The following is a 27,827-nucleotide window of genomic DNA, read 5'->3' on the forward strand; positions in this document are numbered from 1 at the left end:
CCAAGTTAAACATAAATGTTTTAATGGTACTATTTACAAAAAAGAAAAGAAAAAACAAAAACAAATCTGCTTTTTGATTAGGTTAACTGCTGCAACAATCGAACAGGTACATTGACATCTTGCTTTAAACTACGAAAAAGAAAAAAGAAAACAGTGATTGAATGGCTGTGGCATAAAACAGAGGTGTAAAATGAAAACAACCAGTATTTTTTTTGCATAGCAATTAGTTACTTAAGGTGGGGGGGAGAAGGGAGGACGAAGGGGGGAGGGGGCAAGAAGAGTGTGATTATGACAAAGAAAAATAAAACATCCATCTTGAAACAGAGCAGTCTGGATCTGATCAGAGTGAAAACTATTCAAACAGCAGAAAATATTCCCTTAATTTGAAAAACCTGAGCTCGGGGGGGCTTCTAGCTGAGAGCTGCTACATTTGAAATGTTTGCAAGAGAACCAGAGAGAAGTGGAAGTGGGGGGGGGTTCTATTTTATGTTTTTTTTTTATTTTTTCCACAATTTAACTTAATACAGCAAGACTGTACGCTGACAGAGAAACTAGCAGATGGTTCAATCCTCCCCCGCCATTTTGTTTCCTTTTTTTTTTTAATAAGTGGAAATCTCAGTGTGTGCCGTCGTGATAAGACTAATATTAGCATGTTTTTGCAGCATGCAGCAGCGCTTTACTGTAGGGCAAGTGCTCAAAAGACGACCCCAGCCCTCTCTATGCCACCACCCTCTTTAATAGAAACAAAAAAACTGAACTAAGTGAGAAGAGACAGCGGGGCGAGACGGAGCTGTGGACGCTCTCTGAAAAGAGAGACCGTAAAGGAATGATTTTTACTATTTAAAAAATAAAACACACACACAGAGAATGTGTTACAGACACAAAGAAAACATGTCAGGAATGAAAAACAAAGAAAGAAAAAGCAAACCAACAAAACTAGACTTGGCAGTTGGAGAAGTGCTCTGGTGATTTCAGGCGACCTCTAGAGGGAGAAGAAGGAACCACATCTCAAATGTACCTGTTTATTCGGATGAGGAGGAGGAGGAAGAGGAAGAAGAAGGGGGTATTTTTTCTTGTTTTGTAATTTGTCACTCCACTAAAAATGTACATGGGAATTACAAGCAAACTAGTCAATAGAAAACACCCTTTGGCCATATTTTGAGGAGTCCGCTACATAGTGCGCTACGAGTGTACACGCGACGTATGAAACACCACTAAGCCCCCCATGTACATTGTTTAGCCTACTACAGAAAACAGTTTTTGTAACGTGTTGTTTTATACTTTTTTTTTTTTTTACATTTATCCTTTTTTTTTCCTGTGACAAAACAAGTGTAGGGAAAGGCTTCTATCTCCATAATGTTCACTAAAAACTGTGAAAAGTATTAGACTGATGTTTGAATATCAAACAACAGGAACCCATTTAATATTTTTATTCCGCTTTGAGGTTCTGCTTGTTAATGCCAGAGAGGAGCTGTGGGTGGAGGGGGTGAGGGTGAGGGGGAGGAGGGGGAGAGACCTCAGCCTGTCAGTCATTCATCGGTGGGCGGTGGAGGCCTTGTGTTTGTCTTCGTCACACGGCAGATCCATGTCGTCAGAGTCCAGCCGCCCGTAGGCCGTTGCTCGGCAACCTGAGATGCTGCGCATTCTGGGCCTCATGTTGGGGTCTCTCTCTGGCTCCGGCTCCGGGTCCGCCGGCATCGGGAAGCAGCGGCGTTCCCACGGTGCTACCGTCTGAAAAAAACACAAGACGCCCCGTTAGAAAGAGCCTCAACGCGCGACTGAAAAACGTTTGAGTTTGTAATAAAATGTTAACGTTCACAAACAGTCTGCAACATGAGAAAACATCCCCAAAGTGTCAACCAATTCTGATTTCTGAACATAATGTTTCCTCCACATTGAGCTGAACTCTAGCGGTCCGAGTACGTACTCTCTCCTCAAAGGTGAAGTCCGGCGTGGAGCAGCGCGTGTCCTCGCTGGACAGCAGCCGGTGGGAGTCCCTGGAGCAGGGCGTGTGGGGGTTGGACGCCGTGTCGGGGCTGGCCGGGCTCATGGGCGACGGCACGTGGCTGTAGTCGTGGAGCATGGGGCAGTTGCCCGGGTCGGGGAGGCCGGCTGAGGGGTGGGGGGTTGGTCCCGCACAGCAGCGGCGTGGTGCGACCATCCACAGACTTGTACGACCTGATGGGGACGAGAAGACAGACGACAGGTCACATTAAGGGTCAACAAACGGAGAGCAGAACGTCACTGCGGTTGCCGTGGTGACGGTAGCTACCTGCTGCCCCTCCTCTTAGCGGGGGCCAGGGCCATCCAGGTCCAGCGGGAACGCGCTCCTGGTCCTCGTGGGGCTGGTGGAGCTGAGTGAAGGCCGCGTCTGTCAGGTCCTCCACCTACAGACACACAAAGCACCGTCAGGACCTCTGAAACTCGTCTCATTTATCAACACATCTTTCATGACTTCACATCACTGCTCAGGACCTCCAGCCTTCGTCTAGAAATTGGAAGGTTCCTAGTAATCAATACTGGACCAATTTAAAAAAATAATAATAATGATTATCCCTATTACTCACTTAGATACAAAATCATAGAAAAAAAATAGGGTCCAGGTAGAAAAATACTTAAGTTATTAACGTAGGAGAATTTTTTAAATTATTAATAATAATAATAATAAAAAAGAAAAATCACCTTATAATATCCTTTCTAATTAAAAATGACTGCAGATAATTCATCTATCTGATCATGTGTTCTGCTTACAGAAATTTAACCTTGAAAGTGTTTCAGATTTGACCACCAGGTGTCACTGTTCACTCTCTGCCATACAGTATAATTAAGTTTATATATTAAAGTGATTGTGTATTTTAGTTGTTTACATAGTGTATTAAATAGTGAGCATGTGCTTATACCTCAGAGGACATTTGAAAGAGAGTAATGTGAGTAATTCATATCAGCAGGGACAAAAAGGAGTCAACGCTCACCTCCCGCTCATCTTCCTCCTCAGTTATTGACTGACAGAAGATGTCCACGGATCGCCATCTAAACAAAACAGGAGAATAAATGTGAGAACAGCAAACCAACAGACACAATAAATCACTAAAGGAGGAAATAAATGGAGAAGGAAGCAAACCAGACGGGGTTTTTCTGTGTCAGAATAAACAGGACAAACATACCTTGGTGTGAGGATCTCTTTGTACTGCAGCTTCTCCACTCGGGTGGTGGCGGCCACAGACATGGGGATCACGATGTTGTTGATGTCGAAGGAGCTTTCACCTCGTCTCCTCTTGATGGGCTGCTGCATGGGGGGGACAAAAAGGAGATCAAATGAGAATTCTGGGTCTCAGGATACGGGGTTTCATCAATGAAATCATTATCCCCCATACCTGTCGTTTATCAGTCAATGTAGTTGAATTGAGACGGAGATTTCATAATAAAATGTCAACGTTTCTACTTCTTAACCTGGAAAATTCACTTCAGAACATTTGGGAATGCTAGAAATTTGATATTTAAAAATTTGCCTTCTCGCAAAAAAAATCTGTGGTTAATTTCAGAACACCTTTTTTGTCCAGACGCCCCCCCCACCTCTAATCGTACTAGACATCATGTCAGACAGGTTCCCATGTTGTCGTTTCACAAATAATGCTGACTGTTGAATTACTCGCTGCCTTCAAAGTGTTTTTGTTTCCTGACACTTTTTCTTCTAAAGTAACGGCAACAAAAAAGAAAATGTAGTTTCAGTTTCGTCTGTCCTGCCTACCCACTCACTAGCACGTCAACATTGTTTTTATGTCATTAGGCTTTATTTATTTACTAAGCATGTATTCTAAATTGTAACAGTATTTAAAAGTTAGATTTTTCTTCACTGTTACAATATGAAAGTCAAGTGTTACATTTTATCTCATGTTTTAGTGTCTTTTAAGTTGTGTGTTGAAGGTTAATGTCTTCGAGTGAAGCAATAAATTCCTCTTCTGTGCCAAACTGACTCAGTGACGTAGTTAGAGGCAGGAAGAACTACAGACTTTTCTGCAGAAAAACAGAACTTCCTTGTTCTCTTTGCTTGAAACTGGCTTCCCAGAACACGAGTACAGAGGATGTTATGGACGATGTTACATTGTGCAGCGGCTTAACTGCACCGGACATTCAGAAGTATTTATTCCAGCTGACAGAATGCTGTGAAAAGAGGCGGACACCATCTGGGCGCCAGAAACGTGCGCGCAATGCATCCTGGTACATGTAGGCACCGACAAACTCAATTTACTGGGTCATAAATATTTACCATCAACACTGATTGGACATCCACATAAAAAAGTTTTTTTTTTTTTTTCCTGTAACACAATATTAGTTAAGAGTTTTGTTGTTTTGAGACAAATGAAGTCCCCGTTCATTATCAAAAAAAGAAACAAGCCGACAGAAAGAGAGAGGTGGTCCGGTGTGTTTTTCCTTACAGGTGTGTTCTGGATGCTCTGGCCCAGCGGCGTGGAGTTCTCTGAAGACGTGGACAGCTGGCGTGTGAGGGGGCTGTGGAGGGACGGGTGCATGTTGGCCAGCGTTGGACAGGGGCTGCTCGAGTCCATGAAAAGTTTAGGGGAGGCTGGAGGACGGGAGACAGACAGGTTTTTAGGTGGATGATCGGTCTCTGTGAGCCATGACAAACCTTTTTCACGAGATCTTGAACTGTTACTATCTGCTACCGATAAAACACTCACTGTCGGTCCTGTCCAGCGAGTGCTCTCTTAATCTCTTGCGGCTGTAGTTCTTGTCGTAGGGCCCTAAAGGAGTTGAGAGGCCCTGCAGCCGCTCCGTCTTGCACACGGTTTGGCCCTCGAGCCTCGCCGTGTTCAGAGCAGCGCTGCTGCTGCTGCTGCCGCCGCCGCCGCCCACACTGCTGTCCACCGTCCTCGGCTTCTCAGCACGGTTCTTATAGTGGCCCAGTCCTGCAACGCCAGCAACCAGTCACACATCAACATTAGACGGGGAGTTGATGCAAGATTTTATGAGCAAACGTGTTGAGTTAAAGTATTTAAAAGGACATTCATTGGATGTCTTCAAGCCCCCAAACTCATGAGAGTCAGCTCACTGGGTGTGAAATGTGTGTAACTAAAATAAAAACCAATGAAAGCTACGATAGACCAGTAAGAACAAAGGTTACTGCTACTGGAGCTGTGGGTTAAAATCACATCACTGCCCTCTGGCATTGTGTTACTGGGAGAATTGTGAAATAAAAACAGCTGGACTGAAATAAAAACGACCTTTAATAAACTCTGTTAATGTGAAAAAGATTTCGTCATAATGAGCCGATTTTTGAGAATTTATCGGCTTATTTTGTCTCCGTTTAGGCATACGATGATTTTAAATAGAACATTTTGGGTTCTTCTTCTTTGGGACACTTGAGGAACATCTGAGGACTTCCTAAGTATCTCTGTGTCTGGTAAAACTCTCAGCGTTTGTACTTACTGACTGCCATAAGTGAGTTGGTGAACTTGTGCTTCTCTTTGGACGAGGACAGCTTGTGTTTGAGGGAGAGCTTCTTCAGTGGTTTGCTCCTCTCCAGAGACTTGGCCTGCCACTGGCTCTTCATCACCTGCTGCAGACGGAGGCCTATACAAACGTCTGAGGAGGAGGTAAACAAAAGAGGGGGTTACGTCTTGAAACACTTAGATTTTCCAAGTGTGCCAATCTACTATGTGATCTCATGCCAAGGATGTATCGCCGTAATGCATTTGGGGACAAAACAAGACACATTCCTTCATAATTACTATCACTATTAAGTGATTTGTGTGAAGGGAAGACAATATTGTTGAATATAAATGTTAAAAAGGAGCCTGGCACGGAGAAAACAACACGTATTCGGGGGGGGAATGTGACACCAGATTTTCAGTGATTTTATACAATCTTTTCTCATAACTTCCTGTCGAGGAGTCTCTCTACGGCCGCTCCTTGTTTGTCTTCCCCTGTGGGACGTAAAGTAGGAAACGTCTGCGTAAACTCCTTTCAGCGGGGGGAACTGACCGTCGGGGAAGGAGAGGATGGGGTGGACGCCAAGATCCAGTCTTGACAGGCGCTCCAGGGTGGGCTGCTCGTACTGAGGGTCCTCTCTGGGGGTGGGCCAGCCACCGCACATCACACAGCTGGGGTTGACCCGGCAGTTACACTGGACACAGCTGCTTCTCTGGGCCTGTGGGAGAGGACACACAAAAAAAACGCGTGAAGCTTAACTGTGAATGTTCCTAATTCAACTTCTACAATAATAAAACCTATGAAAGTACACATTACATGTTCTCATCGTACCACAGCAATGAAGTGAGTCACCAAAGAAAACATTTCCCTCTTTCAAGCTATTGGGTTCATGACAGAGAACCTGCATTTTTTTAATTTATTTTTTTACAATGGTTATAATATCAGTTCTTCTAGCAGGGTTAGCCAAACTAACTTGTCGGAAAAAGAAAAAAAGTAGTCCCAACAGGGATTTGGACAATCATCCAATGATATAATTTATCGACATACAATTATTATGCTCTCCTCAAAGCCACCAGACTGCGTTGACAAAAAGCACTATTTTACCCACTGATCACCAGAAATATATACTTCATTCAACTAGACATAAATCAAATAGAACTCATCAAAATGGTCTTGGTTAATATTTCCACTTTTCCAACAATCATCAACTCTGATTTGCTCAAAATAAACCCCTCGATTCACATGAGGTAGCTGTGAAAATATGCTGCTCTAACAGCGCTGCCTCTTTCTGCTGTTGCTGGCCGTTTAGTGCTGCTGGGTTGGCTCGCTGAACGAACAGGTCGCTGTAAGACGGCTCACTAGTTCTTCGGAGACCGACCATTAAATGAGTAAAATAAAATATAACTAGAAGGAAGACTTAAAATGTTTTTTGTAATATTTTTTCTTTGTATGAGATTCTCTGTTTTTACTTATGTTTCTATTAAATAAACCTATGGTTACATGTCTTCCATTTATGAGGTATAAAAAAATATATATATCGTTATTTATTTCCAGTGTCATGTAATAATCCGGGTCATGTTATGCATGCCAGTGGTTGTTTATGCTATAAAAAGTTTGGCCACACCTCTTTTGTTTGTTTGTTAAAAGCAGAAGCCGAAGACCTGCAGTGTTGGAAACATGTCGGCTCTTTTAACGATTTAGACACTCTAATAAAGACTTTTAAATATTTCCTCCCTCGTTGTTCTTAGGTTTTGACACACCTCCCTTGACTTCCTGTTTGTCCTGTTTTTGTTTTTTTGAGCACCCGACACGTTTTGATTTACGGCTGAGCACAAAGAGACACCAGTTCTCTCTCTTTCTTAGCAATAGAAAATGTTTCAACATGGAATAAAATGGATAAAGATTACACATTTATTCTTCACTTGCTGAATCAAAGAATTGCACGAGGCATTCATCTTGAGCTCATTTGCCCCAGGCAAGTGTAAAATGTTCAGCCTTGTACTTGGTACTGAATGGCAGAAACAGTACAGGCTTCCTTTTCCTGAAACTATTAATAAACAGCGTAACAGATGAAGAACGGAGTGGGTATAGCACTTCTGACTGTTCTGTAGCTCTGAGAGATCTCACTGCATTGTGTTTCAATCCTTCTCTCCCACAGACCCCTGAGCCACAGTGTCGTGGGGGGGAAAGAAGCTCGAACAATCGGCCCATGTTTCTATTTTCTGCAGCTAAAACTTGTGAGTCGTCACGAGGGTTATTTCCCCTCTTTGTTGTTTGTCCCAGTTTTTCATGAATAAGTCAGCCGTCTGCTGTTTACTCAGCTCATTAGGTTACAAACCAAGAAACTAATCAGTGAGAGCAGCCTGAAACACACAGGAATAAAAAAAATAAAATCCCCTTCATATCTCTCTGCAACCAAAACATTCAACATCTCCACAGCCCTTCAAGAATCAAACTCATTTCTGCAAACACGTCCTCCGCTCAGCTCCTTTAAAGCGTGACAGCCTTGCACGATTTACAGGCCATGGCTCTGCGGGCTCTGTGCACGAGGGCGGCGCTCACCTTGCCGTTGAGGTTGGGCACAGTGTTGGGCTGAATGAGCCGCCGTCGTCGGCAGCTGACGAGCGGTCGCGTGCGCGCGGCCACGCACGTGCTGTCGTAGGCCGACGGCTGCTGGTGCTTGGTGTCTGCACTCTCTGCCATCCTGTCACCGGGAAGACAAACCAAGAAGGAAAAAAAAAAAAAATGAGGTCACTGAAGTTTGACCTTCAAGATGACACAGAAACACATTTTGTCTCAAGTGACAACCAAGTTAATTAAACACATCAGAATGAATCTATATTTTGGTCTTTCTGAACAGCGTCACTATAAGTAATGATGAGTTTGACACTCATCTAGTTAATGAGTGAACTGATATTCAAATATTTACGGGTGAAATCTTAACGCTAGGCCTGCAATTTATGATTATTTTCATCGACTAGTCTGCCAAACATTTCTGGGATTAATCAGTTTGTCTATTAAATATCGAATAACAGTGTTATATTTCCAACTGCTTTATCAAAATGCTTAAAAGAAATTCAGCTTAACATCATATAAAAACAAAAATAGTAAATATGTAGTATTTTTTATTTTTAAAAAAACTAGTGAAACGATTTATTCATCACATTTCTGTAATAAGTGTTTTTTCCCGGAGAGCAGAGAAACCAAAAACGAGCTGCTGTTTTTTTATCAGCTGTACCTGCTGAGGACGCCGTTAACGGGCTGCGTGTTTTGACCTTTCCACGGGCCAGGCTCTGTGCTGGGGATGTGGGCGGGGCCTGTGTGCTCCAGCCGTTCTGAACCAACATCCTGCATCGACAGATAAGACAAAGCCAGTGAGACTACACCTCGTGTTAACTGGCACAGCAACCCAGGATATTTTAAGGAAGCTACATGAAAGAATCATCCCCGCTCCTGCGGTCGTGAATTATTCAGTCCAGATTTGTGAGAAAGGGCTCGGCTCTCCCGAAACGTAAAAAAAAACATTTTCTGCAGTGTCATCAAGACGCATGGCTGGGAGCTCCTTCTCCTCAACCGCTCTCTCTTAGATGAACAATATTTCATGGTTTCAGTCAAACTTGGGGCCTCTTCTCATAATTTGAAGCTCTCATTTCATTTATTTCACACTTGACAGCTCCTCATTTGCTGTTAAAGCAGATGATTATAGTTTAAAATCAATAACGTGCCTAAATCATACTATATAAGAAGGTTGAATTGAAAACACAGTCGTCCAATGGGATTAGAGGCCACACCTGCAGTCGAACTAAATCAATGAACATTTATATAAACCGTTCAAACATAAAAGAGGAACAGGCTCATCCTGAAATACACTATTTGGCAATTATTTGAATATGAATGTTGTTAATGTTGAAGCTTATTACACAAAACAAAAAGCATCTGATTCATTTTTAGACCTGAGGGACAGATAAAAAGAAACAATTTCCTGTGAACATTTCACATTTCATTTCCAGCAGAAGCTTTGATTGACCGGAACATGTTGAACGCTTCATTGATTAAGATTTCTATGAATAAACCTGCACAGAACATTTACCTACCGACGTAACATCCAACGCTCACACTGTTTAGGTGCTGAATGAATGCTGGTTTAATCAAATATTTGCTGAGAACATTTACATATTCATAACTGATTTCTATCAGTAGTATTAATATTTTTCACACGTCAGTGGTGTTGATGTTATTCAAAAGGCATTTGAATGTGTTTTTAATGAGGACGTTTGAAGCTTTGTGTTTGCTGAGCCTTTGTTGCAAGAAATGACAGTTATTTATTATGTTATTTGAGGCTCATTCTTCACTCTTTATGTAATAAATTATACATTAACATGAACTGCTAGTTCTTTAAAACAAGAGCTTCCTTCCTCCTCATGGAATTGCAATTACCACAATGCATCACCCAATAAAAAAAAGACAAGCAAATTCAGTCATTCCTGCCTCAATGATGACAAAAAAAAACATGAGATCTGGATGAGACTTACTGACCAGGAAGTAGCACGAAAAGCTGAATACTCAATAAGAGAACTTTGTAGTGGGAATTAATCTTAATTGACAAGCTGTCACAAATTAATTTGGTTTAGCCCCAAGAGACAGAACATGGACAAAGCAGAGTTAAACAGAAACACAGACTCCGTTAACCTCCACTCCCTCACACCTACCTGAGTGTTCACAGGCTCCGTCTTCACTTCTGTCCCACCTGCAGCTACTCCGCCGGGGGAGACACCACCCAGCTCCACTGAGCCCTGAAGAAACAAGACCCGAGTGTTACACTTCATAACAGGGATTAAGAAAAAAGCTGTGTTTTTTTCTGCACATCAAAACTAAATTACATTCTGGTGTTTAACCGACACAAACAGACATATCTGACACGAGAGCGAGAGACTGACCTTGCTGGCGCGGATCTGTCTGTAGATGTCGGTCTGCTGTCGGATGCGGTACTCCAGGTCTGAGATGTGGGCCTGGAGCCAGTTCCAGTGGCTGATGATGGCCGCTCTCTCCACGGTGTAGCGGCTCTCTGCTCGCTTCCATCTGCGGGTCAAAAAGGGGATGTGAGCGCTTGTTTGTTTTTAAAAAGGTGAACGGATGAAATTCATTATTGGTTGCAGGAAGAAGCCCATCCACCATAAAAACCATAAATGTCATGATTTATATATTTTAGATAGAGGTGCAACGATTAGTAGATTCACCGATTGTAAGAAAAACAACTCATTTAATAAACGATTTAGTCATTTTTTTAAAGCAAAGTTCCTCCCTTTTTTTCCCAGCCTTAAATATGAAGATACTCTGCTTATCTCTGTTATACATCATTGTAAACTGATTATTTTGAGGTTTTGGACTGTTTGAATAAAACAAAACATTTGAAGACGTCAGCTTGGACATTTTCCCCTTTCGTCTGACATTTTAGAGAAAATAAATCAGATTAAATGATAACGAAAATGAAACGTTGGTTGCAGCCACAATTCCAGTCAGCTGAAGTAAATTTGTTTTCCCAAATAGAACTGAGTGGTAAGTTGCGTACAGGAAGGTACAGTGAAGGTCTGTGCCGTCATGAATCTCCCCATCAAACATAAAACATTGAATATATATTTATATGAATAAAACACTCAAACTGATTATTTTAAAGCTCATTATCTGGCAAGTCTCCGAGCATTTCTCCCGTCAGACTGCAGAGGTCAGTGAATCAGCATTACACAAAGCTCCCAGCAATGGCAACTGCAGGCTCCCTGGAAAATCCTTCTCATCAAAAAGAACAACAAGACGAGGGGATTGCATCACAAGTGAGGGTGAAATATGAAAAGAAAAAAAAACACGAGGAATCTTCATGGCACTGATTTACTCTGTGGCAAACAGTGGATGCCAGCTGGGAGCAGAGTACTCCATTTTACCAGTATGACACACAGAATGGGCATTTCAAAGGCAGACATGAGAGGAAAATGTCTGCTCTTGCACGGTGCAGCAGCGACCACAGAGGGCGCTGTTTCATCAAAATACAGGCTGCAGCTCTGAACAATGAAAAAAAAAAAAAAAAATGACTCAGATGGCAGACAAAGATAGACCTTGCACTCCTCTGCGCTTTCTCCTCCCCACACCCGTCTCTGTTTTCAATTTTCAGAGCTCCACCAGGATGGAGGAAGTCGAGCAAAAAACGCTACCACTGAGAAGTGGTAGAAGTGGAGAAGTGACGGGGGAGGGAGGGAGATGGGGGAGTTAAAACAGGGACAACAAGGAGTGGGAAAGCTCTGGCAGCCTGGAGAGGAACAGACGGGCTTTAGAAGCAATCTACAGGCCACGGGGTGCTGTGTGGGGGGGGATGGGTCAGGGAACAGTGCGGCAGACACTGGGGATAACCAATAATCCAAGCGAGCTTCCTGTCTTATTGTGGAGCCGAGCGGAAGCTGAGATATTGGAGGCTTTGGCGCAGACATCAGATAGTGAAAGATGTCTTGATTTCCTGCTTTTACTCGGCGATCTACGGCTCGTTCACTGCAACACGGCATCAAGGACACCAACAGCAAATACAGCTGCAGTGGTACCTGCTCACAACACTTCTTGTTGCTATTCAGACTCAATCCTGTTCTGCACGGATAAACAAACATGCACTGCTCCTACACACTGGGTGGAGGTGGTGGTGGTGGTGGTTGTGGTGGCGAATGTTCTCAATTACACTGCGTCGCTCCCGAACACGCCCCATGGCTGGTGCATCAGATCAATGCTCTGGCAATTCATTTGCATCCGTGAGTCCCCCGTGGAGACTCATCTTAAAACAACACTGGTGGTGGTTCAAAGTGCTTCTGCACAGATTTAGTCCTGAGCGCGTGTGCCATGATTCACCCAGAGGTGGGAGGACAGCTGATCTACCAAACAGAGAGGCTGGGCCAGGTGGAACGCCCTTCAGGGTGAACTAGAAAAATGATCTCAAGGAGATTCAAACTCTCTCTGACAGAGAAGATGTCCCAGCATGCATTGACCTGCTTACAAACTCGAGTAAGGCCGACTACAAAAAAGAGAGACACCGAGACCAAGAGGTGGAAAGTAGCGGAGTACAGCTGTGAGGTACTTCCATGTTCTGCTCATTTATAATACTACTCTGCTACAATTCAGAAGCAAATATTGTACATTTATTGAATAACTTTAGTTACTAGTTAGTCAATAGAGTCCGATAAATAATACAAAATATAATCAACAAATAATACGGCTTTTATAAATCCGCTGGGTGCAATACACAAACTACCCAGCAGAAGATCAAGTAATAAAATATATATTAAAAAAGTAAAGATCGGCCCTGCATTTATCTGCTGCAGTATGTAAGTTATGTACACATGAGTGTATCAATAATTATAATCCAATAGTATACATGAGCTATTCTTCAAATTAAGTACTCTTAAATTGTTACTTACAGTATATTTTGAGGGTGAATCATTATGTGCTTTTACTTTAAAAGGCACAATGAGTAGGATTTGTCTGTTGCGGTTTGTAAACACATTCAAAGTTGGCCCCTCCCCCCCTGGCTCAACGAGGGTTACGCTGCTCCTCAGCGGGCCAAAGCCAACCCCCAGATTCACTCTCATTTCATAACCAGCTCGGAAAATCTGCAGGAACAGACACCACCTGACACTTCTAGTCTCAGTGATGATTGATAGGGAATATTTTCATGAGTTTATACATTGATTACTCATTGTACCTTCAAAGTAACAAAAGCAATGCCACAGTGTGGAAATACTCTTTTACAAGTCATACATTGAACAGATCTGGGTACTTGTTCCACCTCTGCTTAGACCGGATAAAGAGAAGGGGAAATTAAGGTTGGGGGAGAATGTACGGCACAGGGGATCCTCCAGGCCTTGGGCTGGATCATATGGACTGACTTGGACTACACATGCCACGTGAGTTAAAAGGAACAACTGAAGGGTGGAACACTCAAACTCACTCAGCTGGAATCCTACCAGAGCAGATAACAGTGAAAAGGAAGCAGGAAGAGCTAAACGTGTAGTTTAGTCAAACATAAACACACAGAGGCCATTACAAGTGCAGCGGCCTTAATCGTCAGAGTGACGAAGGAGAAGGAGGATGAGGAGGAGGAGGGGTCAGTTAGCGGCATTGAGAAATAACCCCCCACCTCCCTGCACTAGGAGCTCAACCAGGACACATTTTCCTCCCCCCCCTACTCCCACACACAAAGCATCAGCGGCAAATCACTACAGGCGTTGTTTTGTGGCCGTCAGCACATTCTCCATTGTGGTGCTTCTCTGGATGCAGCACATATGTTGTATGGTGCCAGTGCAGCCCTGTACCATACCGTCCCCACCAAAACCAGCACGGCCACTGGAAACACGTCCCCACCAAAATATATATATAAATAAAAACCCATCAGGCCTCTGAGCCAGCTGACCCGTCTACCTTTCCACTGGAAATGTACCATGAACGGAGAAGACACGTGGGATGTTCCTTCAGGCAAAGAGAACAAATTTTAGGTGCCGTTCAGTCACAGCTCTACTCATGTTGAAGTGAAGGCACAAAAATCACATTTCTATCGCCATTTATACGGCAAATCAAGAGCATTTTTTACAACAATTCCAACATCTATCTGCTTCTTTGTGTGTGTTTTAATACCGAGCAGTACCTCCTCTCCATAAGAACACACACCTGAAGCAGATTAACGTTATGCTGTACACTTGATGTAATTCTCAAATCAGTATCTGCTCTGCCATTTTTTGCTCATCATTTCATTACTTAGCACTATGAGTAAATGTTCAGGAGAGCGTTTACAAGCAAGTCTCCTGTGTAGAGGAGGTACTCAGAAAAAAGGGATCTGACACACAAATACATTAACCAACGCTCCACTACCAAGACATTTTGCTGCACCATCAGTATTTGTTTGTCGCTGTATTTATTAAGCAGCAGATTTATCAGAATAAACTGCTTCCACAGTTACCAAATGGGAAGCCTCCTAAGGTGTGCAACAATATTCAAAAGTTCTCAAAATATGAAACCATTATGGATGTTTCTGTTCGAGTGATGAGAATGAGCACGTCATTTCTACATAGGGAGCTGGTCCTATTCACAGAGTCCATGTTTCTACAGCAGCCCAGAACAGACAATCCAAACACTGGATCTTGAGAGAGAGAGAGAGAGAGAGAGAGAGAGAGAGAGACTATCAAGTTTCTACGTTGCCTTAAAGCCACCGTAGTTCTCCGACAGGCGAGTAACTGAGATCACAAAGAACGCCGCCGTCTGACTTCCGTTGCTCCTGAAGCAGGCAGGAAGAAGGTCCAGATACCAAAGCTTTACCACGGTTTTGAACTCGGTTGCTAACGTTACCGCATTCCTGGAAAGGGAGGAGCGAGCAGAGAATCTGCAACAACACCCCTCGATGCCATCAAATCCCTTTTAAGTCATATCAACCTTCATTTATGGAATATCGATACACAATCAATTTAAAGATCAAATGCAAAAATCAATCATACAAGAATCATGTCAGACAATCATTGTTTTCTGTGATACCCTTGCACACAAATACTAAAAATCAGTGAGCACAGATCACAATAAATATCAATGATTACAGAGGAGGCAGTGAATGAAAAAGCCTATAAACCGCTGAAAATATGAAGTAACGTATGTCAATCTCTGGACCGGTGTCTCCTCTACTGTCATGTTTATGCAAAAAAAAAAAGTACAATTATGTTCTTGTTGGAATTACAGCTTTCAGTTGTCCCACTTTCCTTGTTTCATCACCCTTTGGTGTGTCATAACTCTTCAGTGCTGATGTTAATTAGAAACAGGAGCTGGCTATAAAGAGAGGGTAAGGGTCTCCCAAACCAAATCCTCCTGCAACAACAGTTCAACGCTTCACAAAACCTTAAACACTTTCTTTGTAGACCTTACCAAAAAAATGGTTTACACAAGGTCATTAAAGCCAAGCTGTGATGCAGGATGTATTTTCTTAATGCGGTTAGTGGGGAGCCAGACTAAACTGGATTGGAATTTTAATTTTGGCTTAATTTAAGCTATGGCGCACTGTGTAGCTACATCGATTCAGAGGTAACTTTTGTAAAAAGGATCAACATAATCAATATTACTCACAATCATTAGTGAAACACTTGATCAGGACAGCCAAGTCTGACTAACACAAGGCAGTCATCTTGCTTTTTTTTTTTTTTTTTATGAACATTATAAAAGGCAGAGAATGACTCCATAACTTTGACTTTATCACACCCATGGTCACATTTTGAAACCTGAGCTCCGTGTACAAAAATCTGCCAGAGGACCAGGGTGAGGGAGAGAGGTAAAGCAAAACAAAGGCCTGCTCACATTGTGCTGTTCCATATTAACAGGAAAAATAAAACCACTCTGCAAGTCTGCTTCACAACCCGTTCAGTCATAATTCATGCTTCGTAACAAGAACGAGGGAAATCAAAGCAGTAGTTGTCATTTTAATTTCTTTGTTCTCTAGAGTCAAAGATTTTCAAAAGCATATCAAAAGAGGTGAAAATCACCCAGGCGCTATAACGCATCGGGAGAGTGAAAAACACATTATTTTTTCTGCTTTTTTCCCCCCTTTGACGTGCCAGGATGGATGGCTGGAGTTTCACAGGACAGCTGGTTAAACTCATCCCTTACAGGAAGAAACTGCTCAGGAGCCGGGATTGTTGAGCGAGGCAGGCCGACAGGGTGTGGGGGGGCAGGAAAAACTAGAGAGGGCAAATTCAGCCGGAGAGAGCTGCAGCAGTCATTACATAAAAGGGGGGGTGGGGGGGTGGTTATGTAACGCCTGTGGGTTCGCATAGAGAAACTTGGGCCGAGCTAAACACATCCAGATGTGTTAAGCTGGACAGAAACCCATACAGGCACTCACATACATTCATAAATACACACTCGCACACACAGGAATGAAAAGAGGGGGAAAAAAAACATTGCTGAGCTACTCAGACTGCAGAGTAATGCTGAGCCATAGCATGAAAGGCATGCTGTAGTCTCAGCCAACCCAGTCACCCTAATTCACGAGCAGCAGAGCGGCTGACAGGCTGTTTTACGGTCACGAAAACAACATGGACTCGGACAAAAGAAAGCCTGCAATCCGTGGTACATTTCAATGCTGGTCAGAAAACATAATTCCCCCACATTTTCATGGTTCCGTCTATGAGCTGTTATGTAAGCTCAGAGATTTCCTGATGAGCTTTATTGTTGCCTCAGAAACTAACTGTTCCCACTCATTTCTGTCTAAAAAAAAAAAAGAACACCAAACTGTGCTTCATGTAAAATGTCTACAACAGACTTCCCATAAACTGTAATGCATTAATTGGTATTTTGCAACTAGTGTAAAAGCAGACTGTGCGTCTGAAGCTAGCAGCACCCAAACACCCTCCATTGTGTACGTCACATTCACAGACAGACACAGTGGCTGGAGCAGAAAGGCCCTGCAGCGTGAGCTCCACAACAGATGTTGGCCGGCCACCCAATCCTCTGAGATACGGGAAACCACGTCTACAGTATGGACAGGGATGACAGGATTAGTCTTAAGCAGCCGCGTTTGCATCCAAACAAGCGGCCCAAATAGGTTATTTTCCTCGCTGCTGCCAACCCGGGCTGACGTTAAATAATTGAGGTGCTGCTGCCTGAAGAAGACATTACATTGTCTGTAGTGTTGACTGGTGTAGTGCTGTAAGCCAATAATTGGTAACGGAGACAAAATGTCAGGTTTGGAAAAATGTGGCATTATGGTTACTTACATACACACATACATACATACACACACACACCCTACTTCCTGGAAGACTAAACGCATTCACAGCGAGGGAAGGTTTCTCCTCGGCTGGGTCGGGAGCTGAGAACCTGTTTTTTTACTTGCTGTGTGGTGGTTGATTATACAATGTGCATCAGATGGCTGCTTAGGAAGGCATTACAGATGAGCAGGTTTAAATTTCCACGGCAGCTTTCACTCGGTGTACAGAGAATTATCAGGTGCTGCCGCTTCGCAAATGTTTGCAAACCTGAAAGTGATGTCTGTTCATGTGACGGCAATACAAAAAAAACATTCAAACACTGCTAATTCAAGAACATCTAACCCAATTAACGTAGCTCTCCGAGTCTGGTTCGTTATGCTCAAATTGCGTAATTTTGCTGTATTGTGTAGCAGATAACAGGTGAAAAAACAAAACCATTGTCCCCTTACAAAACATGGCTGAACCAGTTGTCAAGAGCTCTCAGGTCAGTTATTTTTACGAGTGAAAGATGACATTGGGTTGCTTAACACATCTCCTATGTGGGTCAGCATCTGAAGATTATGGTTACGGATTAATTCATCAGCAAACTAGAGCAATTAGCAAATATATTCAAAGCTTGCTGACACTTGTGTGTCTTCTCCATGTGGTGGTGTTATAACCCAAAATATTCATGTAAGCTATCTGCCTAACCAGAGGCCCAGGTGGTCTCATGTATTACAGTAATCAGTATCTTCATCTCTATTACATCTAACAATGCAGCCAAAGTACTGTAGTAAACCTGGTCCGGCAGATTTCTTTCAACTGGTATGGGAAGAGTAATTATTTAACAAACTAGCAAAGTCATCCTTAGTAATGAGGAGGACAAAAGCAATTTGTCTGTCGTGTTTAGGTTTCTTGCTTGCACAATCTATTCCACCCTGTAACATGTAATACTCCGGCTTTTGTCAAATACAACATTATATATTTTTCAACACCAATATGAAGGTGCCTTTAACTAATTTAATAAAGCTAAGTAAGAAAGATAATCTCTACAAATCAATACCCTGCTGTGCATTTTAAAGTGTTTCTAGTGGAGCAGCGTTTCCATCCATCGAGCTCCATCAGACAGCAAGAGTGACAAGTCAATTTGAAATCTATTAATAAAAAAACTGCCGTTTCTCTCCATATGCCTGCTTACTTGCGCTACATTTTCCTACTTTTAATTGCACATGCGCACTAAACACAATGCAAAAGACTGTGTGAAACACATTTGCATAAGAAAAATCCCTCAAAAATGAATAAAACGGGCCTTGAGCTAACGAATGTCAACTACGCTAGTTACTGTAAGTAAGTTCATTAAAACCTTTGCAAGTGTAAAGCCAATCATTTATTAACAAACATGATATTAACGTGTAGAAATTATTCTTCAATCTGCTCTGTCCGCAGTCTCTAATCCACCGCGCTAGCTCGGCTAATAGTTCAGAACAAGTGTTAGCTATTCTGTGAAGTTACCTCGCAGTAAAGGCTCTGAATGACTTTGGGTTCCTTCTAGTACATAGTGCTCCAGGTTTTGTGACATAAGACTTTACTGTGAAAGGTGGAATGAAAGGAGTGAAGAGCTGTTGTCTTAGGCGTAACAACTACTAACGACGACAGAGCTTCCATGTTAATATGCTATTATCATCATTAAGTACAGACGACACATAACCCTCAGCTACTCAGGATGAGAAAAAAGTTATCGTTATGCATTCAGACTGTTTTTTTTACTCTGCCACGTATTTTAAATTCTGCAATCTCTAGTAAACGTAGCTGCTGGCTGAGACAAAGCCGTCCCTCCAGGCAGTGGATCACGTCAGCAGAGGGAGGAGGACACCGGACAGGATGACTGATACGGACAGACGTCTGGCTTTTTCATTCTTTATCAACTTCACTCAGGAAGATGGTTTCTTTCTGACACTTTAGATTTGTTTCCAGTGACATGATTGTTGCTATTAAATTCTAATACGCTTCTGAATTCAAAGACATCAAAGCTAATGAAAGGAAATGTACAGCTGGTATGCACACTTCAATGTCTGCTCAGTGCTCTCTTAGAGTAGACCTACGGAATATCTTCTTTTATGTTTAACATTTGAAGCTAGACGATAATACGATTGTGTTATTGTGGCTATATAAATGCAATTCATGGTGTTTTATTGCTGCTAGGCCGCTTCATTTAACACAGGTGCGTGCCTTCTTTGTACGGCAAGCGGGAGGGCAAGCAGTTATTTTACCGCAGTGAAAATGTAGTTTTTTGAAAGGCTGAACACCAACAAATATGGATTTAAGCAGCATATTTATTCTGATAAAAACTTTTAGACAAAGAGAGTGGCAGAGAGAGAGAGGAATAGAAGGTGGAGTGTTGCATGCAATGTTTATGTTAATTACTAATAATAATAATAATAGTAATAATATTCAGTACAGCCCTAATAATGGAGATTATCTGGATTGGGATATTAAATATAAAGATCATGTTTAACCGAACACAATGTTGTGATACACTCCACCAATCACTGACACTTGGCCTTATTGTTTAACTTTTAAAAACAAAAAAAATGTCACTTTATAAATCGCAGGCAGCTTGAATGTAATCATTTAAAACCTCTGTCAGTTGCTGAGTCACGCTGTCGCCCGAGCAATCAGCTTGCCTCTCGCCAATCTTGAGTAATCATGATCGGACGATATGAAAACGGAAAAGGATTGCCCAAGGAATACACATCCACAGACAATAAAAGCATAGATATAGAGAGGTATTTTTAATGCATGAGGACTTAGCAGTTGCTAACGCAGTGACTAATGTTGCAAGAAGCTGTACCTGCTTCACAACGGCTGGTTTTCACGTTAAAGCAGGAACAAGATGTGTCATGTTGCTGAAAACACAAGATAAAACTGCGGCTGAGGAAGAAAAAAAAAAAGTGTTTGTAACCAGTAATTTCTCCTGCTCATGTTAGGCCATTAGAGGGAGCTCGGTCAGATTTAGAGAAAAACGCAGTGATGACTGTGATGTGTTAGGAGTCAGGAGTCAGATTACTATTGTACTGAGGTAGCTGCCTCACTCCTGCCGGTAAATCAGTACAATACCTCAGTGTCTCTCGGTGCTTTGTCATGTATGCAGCTACATTTAGGTCATTCTAAATGGACTGTTTAGGCTACCACGGATGTGATTCATACTTGAGCTCAGCAAACAACCAGAGCTGGTTGCTTTTCATCAGAGCATGAACATAATGAGTAAAAAAAAAGAAAGAAAAAGAAAAGGCACAACAGTGCTTGATAATGTACGACACAATCATCTGTGCTGAAGAATGACGGAGGGTTTAAGCCTACACACAAACATAAATCAATCCTCCGTTCATGATCACCTTTACTGCCTATAATTGATGCAGCCTTCAACCTTGCGTTATATAGTATGTTATTTACATTTACGAGGTTTAATTATCTAATTACTCTTGGTCCGAGCTAAATGGATTTCTATTGGGTTCATCCAAACAATATATTCCTAATTTAATGAGTATTTTATTGAGAAATGTCCCCATGTCCAGTTTCAGTCATTATGACATAGATGTATCTGAGTGTAGATGATCTCATCCTCCATGATAAACAAAATGAGAATGTGGAAAGCACCTGCAACTTTCAAGGGTCTACAATTTCACATTCCCCTCTAGAAAGGCAACACTTTCATAACAAACAAATAGCCAAATAATATTGTATATTATTGAGAGTGGAATGCACATTCCATGTAATAGCAATGATCACTGACTTATTATTAATAAATGATTGATCAACTGGCTACATAATAAAACATATTGAATTCTACAACATGACCTAAATACAGGAAAACTTTTTTCATCTTTTAAGATTTAAGGTTGTGGATGTGAATGATAAATAAATTGATCATGGATTTATTTTTTTAAAAATCTCAAATGTCCCTCACAGGGCTTTTTTATTTAAATAGTCATTCTATTTTGTTATCAGCTAAAAATACTTTATTGCCTCCATGTGTAATTTTATGACTAAGGAACAACATAAAACTCCGATATCAAAGAGGACGGTGTACACAGATTACCAACTGTGTACTTTATGTAATGGAAAAGTACATTGCCCAGCTGTAAGGCCTAAATATCTTTAACATAATGAGAAGCCCTTTTTGAGTCAACCAACTTCCTCATTGCTTCATTTACCCTTGCTTCCTACATAAGAACTTCTATAGCGTAATATATAACATTACAGTAACATTTTATCACTAGCTTTAACCATTATCTATATGTAACTGAATAGAAGTAGTTTAGTTATGACTCATCAAAACAATTAGAAATATCAATATGATATAAATATTGTTATGTTTGTAATGACTCATTCTTAAGTGAAGCTCACTGTCCACCCTTCCTGAAAATGTCGTGATATCATTTTGCACATAAACTGCTCCAACACCTCCTTTGACCTAAAATGGAACGCAGACAGTATGAATACATTACAAGCATTTTTGCTAATTATGGACCATGCACGTAACACACACACACACACACACACACTCACGCGCTTCCTGTTAGGTTATGAAGATATTTAGGTCAAAGGTCTAAAGTCAACACAGGAAAGATCATAAAAATCTGTCTTCTCGGCTACGTTGTTAATAATCTACCCAATCCTACACAGGTCAGTAAATCCATTAACGCTGCTGACCCACCTGCTGTATTTCCACCCTCTTCCCAACACTAATGACACAGACATGACTACTCCTATGTGAATTCCCCCTGGAATACATTTGCAAGCCCCTCGCTGAAGCAAACCTGACGTCACAACAGGCAGCAGTTAAAAACAGAAAAAAAACCCACAAGTTCTGAAAAACAAAAACACCCTGACTACGTTTCCTCGTTGGTTTCGGTTTAAATCAAAACATTCGTCGGCTCTGTGGGTGCTCGTTTGTTCGCTCTGCGGATAAACAGAACGTTCAGTTTCAGCCCCACTCAGGAGGAAGCGCCGTGTGACGAGAGAGAGAGAGAGAGAGAGAGAGAGAGAGAGAGAGTGTTTTTTTACAGTCCAATCCAGCCTGTGCCTTCTCCACGGGATGATACCACCCACACGAGTGCACATGCTCACTGGGTGAACGGTATCTCTACCCCTCCCTGGAGTTTGACCCAACCACTACCCAGGCAGACCGGGCAGTTATGATTGTCATTAGCACCTGCTAAGCCTGAGTAGCATATTGTAGGGCCTAGCAATATGGGGACTTTCACAGGACAGTTGAAGAGTGCCAAGCACCATGGAAATATTAGAGTAGTGGGAGTTGTATGTGCATGGGTGAAATGTAGCAGAACCATATAGTCAACTCTAAATGAATCTTATTGGGGAGCTTTACTATAAAAGCCTTTTTTCACATAATTTGCTGCCTTCAATAATCAACTGGAGCCTCAGTAGTGAATTCTCCAGTGCTGCAGAATCATGTGTGGAGCTCTAAATAAGCTCTATTTCTCAGTGGGGAAGGACACATTTACTTACATTTTGACATGTCGCTGCTCAATGTCCACTCTGGTCAGCTCCTCCTCCTCCAGGTCAGAGTCCCCTCCAGAGCTACTCTCCGTTACATCGGAGTCAAAGGCGCTTTCTGCAGAATGGAGGTTGGCCGAGCCGCTCAGATACAGCCTCTCCAGCTCCAAGGGCATGGAGCCGCTTTTCAGGAAGCGTCCGAGGCCATCTCTGCTGTTGGAGGAAGAGTGGCGCCCGGTCCTCCACGTGGCCGTAGGCGTTGCCGTCTCTGACTTGCGGTTGCTGACCAGAAGCCGGTTGAGAGCCGAGTCCAAGAAGCCGCCAAGCTGCTGCTGAATGTGCCGCTCCACCTGCTTGGCCTGCACCACCTGAAGACGTTTGCGCAGGCGCCGGAGTCGGCTTTCGATCTCAGATTGGCGGCTGCTGTTTAGGAGGGTGCGCTCCTTAACGTGAGCGTCAAGGCTGTCCGAGGAGGAGGTGCAGGGTAGAGGAGGCTGCGGTGCGTGGGTGCAGGACGGGGAGCCCTGCTGACTGCTGCCTGGTCTCTCCCTATCAGAACCCTGTGGCTGACCGGTAGGCGTGTGTGAATCGGCCTCCTCCAAATTCACTTGTTCAGCGGGGTTAGGGTTGTCGTGGGTGTAGGGGGAAAGAGCATTAGACTGGAGCACTGGTAGTTCAAGGTTTTTACCGTCTGTATTTTGAGAAACCCCAGAGGAATGCTTCTGTTTGAGGGTTCCTTTCACCGGGATATGCCCTGATAAAGTAGCTGTCAAGGTCTCAGAATCCAAGGGCAGGTTCTGGGACTGAGAGTCTGTGGTGGCAGACGGCTTGTCACCATTCACCGCCACCACACAGCCAGGGCCAGACATTGTGGCTAGCTTCTTTGCCAGACCATTAACAGGTGCCATGGGCTGGTCACCTCCGTTAGTGCTGCCACTCATGAGGCTTTTGAGCTGACCGCCAGAGAGTTCGATCGCCTGCCTCTTCCTCAACAGGAAGTCTCCTCCGCCGTTGAGCAGGGAGCCGGGCAGTATTCTGTGGTTTTTCAACACAGACTGTTTGATGAGGACTCCTTGCAGCTTAGTTGACGGGACAGGTGTCACATCCGAGCATAGGTGATAAGCCACCAGTGGCTGGAGCTTTCCCAGGGCCGAGGCCTGAGCCACAGAGTCGCCTTGGGGCTGCTGCTGCTGCTGCTGTTCCTGGTCGACGCCGCAAAAGTCGAGGGGGCAATCGTCGGACGCTGCCTTGCACTTGGCGGGGCCGCTGCTGTGGATGAGGATGTTGCTGGCGTTACCGTTGTTCTCTGCACTGGCCGGTGAGAGACTTGAGGATGGCGCAGCCAGTTTGAAGCGGATGTGGTGAGCTTCGGCTGGGGCGTCGGTGAGAGCGGGCGCCATCGCAGCCATGCAGTGCAGAGGGACGGGCACCGCGGCCTGCTCCACACCACCCGCTTACTGCCCCAGCGGAGGACAGCCTGGAGAGGACGAAGACAAAAATAAGGAAAGACGGACAGAGGGGAGACAAAAATAAAGTTAGACAAAGTAGTCGCATGAACTCAAGCAGACAGGAAAACCTCACAAGTCCAAATTCAGATCCTAGTTGGTGGGAGAGTGTTGGGTGGAGATGTTTTCCCATCAACAACTCCCAGGTAACGTTCTCAGCCTTGAACAGTGATGGACCCACAACCACACGGTGTAGACAAACAAACAGACACTACCTGGAACACGTTTAAATATTGATTTAATACTGAAACCTGCTGCTCTAAAAGAGTTTAATTTGTATTAGTCACTCAGAATGACTCAGAAGGCAATCAAGCAATGCTAGTTAACAGTATAGCCTAAAGGCAGATTTAAGTGGACTCAAAAGCTTACTTTGACATCAATAAACACAAATGTTATATAATTAATGGGAAAAAGAAACCACAGACTACCTTTTCTTTCTCTGCATATACATTTCTCCATATGGAATATTCTTTCTTAATAGAAATGCAACGTGACGGCGAGTTCTACAACTAAACAAACAGCTGATATACTCGCACTACAGGTTCTGTAAGTCGAGAGAGAGAGAGTGGAAAATTACTAACCAGCAGCTTAAAAAAGGAAAGTGGCATTTCTTATATTATATTATATATTTGGCATCAGATATGATCAATGAAAACACACTGATACCACTAGAAGTCCTAAATATATACTCAAAGACAAAGCTATAGCAAATGTGACCAACTAATCGAGTTGAAGGCCTAATCAAATGAACTGGTGTTGGTTGACATTTTGTTGACCCACTGGTTGGGAGTGTTGCTAAAAATGAATCCTGCAAAGGGATCGCAGAAATTAAAACACCTTAAACGAAGAGAGGGAACATTTCAGATGACCACATTCACTCTCGCCTTCCTCACCCTTCACTTGGTTCTCACAAAAGATAATGTTGTCCAACGTATTGTGTAATCAAGATACTGCGTTCATCTACAAAAAGGCCCTAATCCAAGATTTAAATAAAGTCCCAAAAATGAATGGTACGCACTGACCTTGGTGGGTGAGAAGCTAATGATATAGATGGAATAACACCAGACATCTGAGCTACTTTCCCAGTAAAGCCAATAAATAATTCCCACTACACCCATACATGTACGAACAAGCCACCATTGTCATCTACTCACAAGGCTCCTTCTTTAAAATAATACGCTTTGGGATTCAATGCTTTTGTGGAGGGAAGAAACAGGGAAAGCCAATGCAAATGGTTCAAACCCCACTGCCCTACATGTGCCCTGGTAATTCAGTGTGCAGCAGGACTCCACAGTAAGTAGGTGGATTTAGGCCCTTAGCATTAGTCCAAAGCACATGATGTCATCCTGACTCTGCTCCTGGTCAATTAAACATAGTCTTATTTACCCCCAAAAACATGATCACAAAGGGTATTAACCCAACATTAAATATGTAAAATACATAACAAGAAGGCGACGATTCAGGTGGATGATTTGCTCAATGGTCGCCACACACAGTATATCTAATTAAACTTTAAATAAACCCCAAAAAAGGAGCCTCCCTTCAAATGAAAGCAGATAAAAGCGAGCTGCATCCCCGCGTCTGGTCTGCAGGCTCAGATGAATGGGGGGGCTTCAGTATTTCACCGCAGTTTCCAGTCCGCGCGCACTACGCCATGTTGGTATTTCCAAAAGCAGATTATGCAATGCGACCCATCTGCCTCAAAACCGCCCCAAAAAAACCCAAAAAAAACAACACGCAGAACTTGTTCACACTATAGACAAGGACATTGAACGCCTCATGCATATCTGTAAATACACATGCATTGTGATGGTGGAGTCTCTGGGAAGATGTCTGTCTGGAGATGCGACAAAAAAAAAAAAAAAAACCTTATCCAACCACAATGTAGTCACCAAAATGTCTTCCTGGTGTTTACACAAACACATTTGCACATTTAAAAAACCCAAAAAAAAGCAGCACACTTGCATATAAGGTTATTTCGTAATCTTGAATGCACTCTAGCTTCCGCGGAAAAACCCCATAGATCTGATGAACACTGTGTGTGTGTTTAGTGTCGAGTCGTGCAAGCAAATACACATTAAAATGAATTAATCTGCAACTGCAAAACTCCCCAAAAGATGAATATCTGTGTCTTCTTTCCATACACTGCGGTGCAAATGAACCAGAAAGCTGCTGATGCAAGAAACACAACCTGCACAATCCGAGCTGCAGTGAAACGCTTCAGCCTGGATATCCATGTTGAATAAAAGACATTTAACTTTGTGAAAAACACCCTTAAGCAAAGCAAACATTTAGTCACAGATGCTGCACATTTGCACAGTTTAACCCCCCCCCTCCTCCTCCCTCATAAAGTGCATTATATTCTGCATTAACACTCCCTTTTTTTTATTATATATATATATATATATATATATATATATATATATAATAAAACGCCCCTAAAAAGTGCATTATATTCTGCATTAATACATGTGGTGTGACATCACAAACCATAATAATGGGTTAGATCAGAGTGGGAGACATGGTGTGCAATGGGAGAGAGAGGGGAGATAAATGCACGCGGGCCTGTTGTTGTCCACGAGCTGCTGTGTGTTTTAGGAATAGAGGGGTAAATGGTTAACGGGTGAATGGGTGAGTGGGTTAATGCACAGGGTGAAGTTGGGAGTAGACCCCTGGCAGTCTGGCTAGCTCGCTAACAAAGAAAAAGGAGGAACCTACCACGTGACGAGGTTGCACTATCCGAGGGAATTTGGGCAACAAACCCCTTTAAGGTTTATCAGGAAAAAAGCCTTCTAACACACACACTCCATTAAGAAACACACACGCACGCACACACACAAAACAACAACAACAACAAAAAAAAGGGAGAAAAAAAATAAAGGCCCAGTCCAGAGGGCTCGCGCTCGGGTCTCGTTCCGGCTTCAACGTTCCACAGCTCGCTCGCGCAGCTAAGCTCGAGATGTGTGTTCGAAAAAAAAAAAAAAAAAAAAAAAAAAAAAAAAAAACGACGACAAGGCCGCGAGACAACTCCCGTCCCTTCCTCGGCCGATTCTCCCGCAGCGCGAGGCCGATTCCCCCGCGATGCGTTCTCCGCTTCCACGCGAACGACTCGATTCTCCGCGTGCGAAGATGTAATCCGGGAGGGGTTTTTTTTCTTCTTCTTTCTCTTCTCTTTCTCTCGCTCTCCAGTCGCGAGCCCCCTTTTTCTCTCTCTCTCTCGTTTTAGGGAGAGACGCTTAGAAAATGGCGGCTAGCTCCTCTCCCTCGGATTTGAGTCTGACAAACATAGGAGGGCTGTGTGTGTGTGTGTGTGTGTGTGTGTGTGTGTGTGTGTGTGTGTGTGTGTGTGTGCGCGCGTATGTGTGTTGCGCGCGGGTAGGCGGGAGACATTTCTCATAGTCGCCACTAGAGCAAAGGGCAGATAAGAAACGACATAAAAGCTCAAAAGAATTAAAACATAGTGCAATATAAATAAATACATGTGTGTATGTGTGTGTATGTGTGTGTGTTGATGACTCCCCTCCACCACACTGTATTGTGCTTTCACTTCAACCATGTTTTTCTTTCATTTGCACACAGCAATGCACTGTTTTGCTTCTTCTAAATG

General features: G+C 43.0%; 1 protein-coding gene across 1 annotated transcript; it reads right to left on the reverse strand.

Annotated features, from left to right (window-relative positions):
- kansl1a (KAT8 regulatory NSL complex subunit 1a) lies at window positions 1-27,517 on the reverse strand. The gene is given in 17 exon segments (XM_054598427.1): window positions 1-1,731; window positions 1,928-2,120; window positions 2,122-2,178; window positions 2,273-2,325; window positions 2,328-2,387; window positions 2,973-3,030; window positions 3,165-3,286; window positions 4,437-4,582; window positions 4,698-4,925; window positions 5,446-5,601; window positions 6,001-6,166; window positions 8,011-8,152; window positions 8,687-8,796; window positions 10,158-10,241; window positions 10,386-10,527; window positions 22,728-24,192; window positions 26,939-27,517. Coding segments are annotated over 16 exon segments (3,312 nt in total). The 5' UTR covers window positions 24,125-24,192; window positions 26,939-27,517; the 3' UTR covers window positions 1-1,533.
- Between the last annotated feature and the right edge of the window lie 310 nt (window positions 27,518-27,827).

Source organism: Anoplopoma fimbria, chromosome 5 (assembly GCF_027596085.1).
Source record: "Anoplopoma fimbria isolate UVic2021 breed Golden Eagle Sablefish chromosome 5, Afim_UVic_2022, whole genome shotgun sequence".
Lineage (NCBI taxonomy): Eukaryota > Metazoa > Chordata > Actinopteri > Perciformes > Anoplopomatidae > Anoplopoma > Anoplopoma fimbria.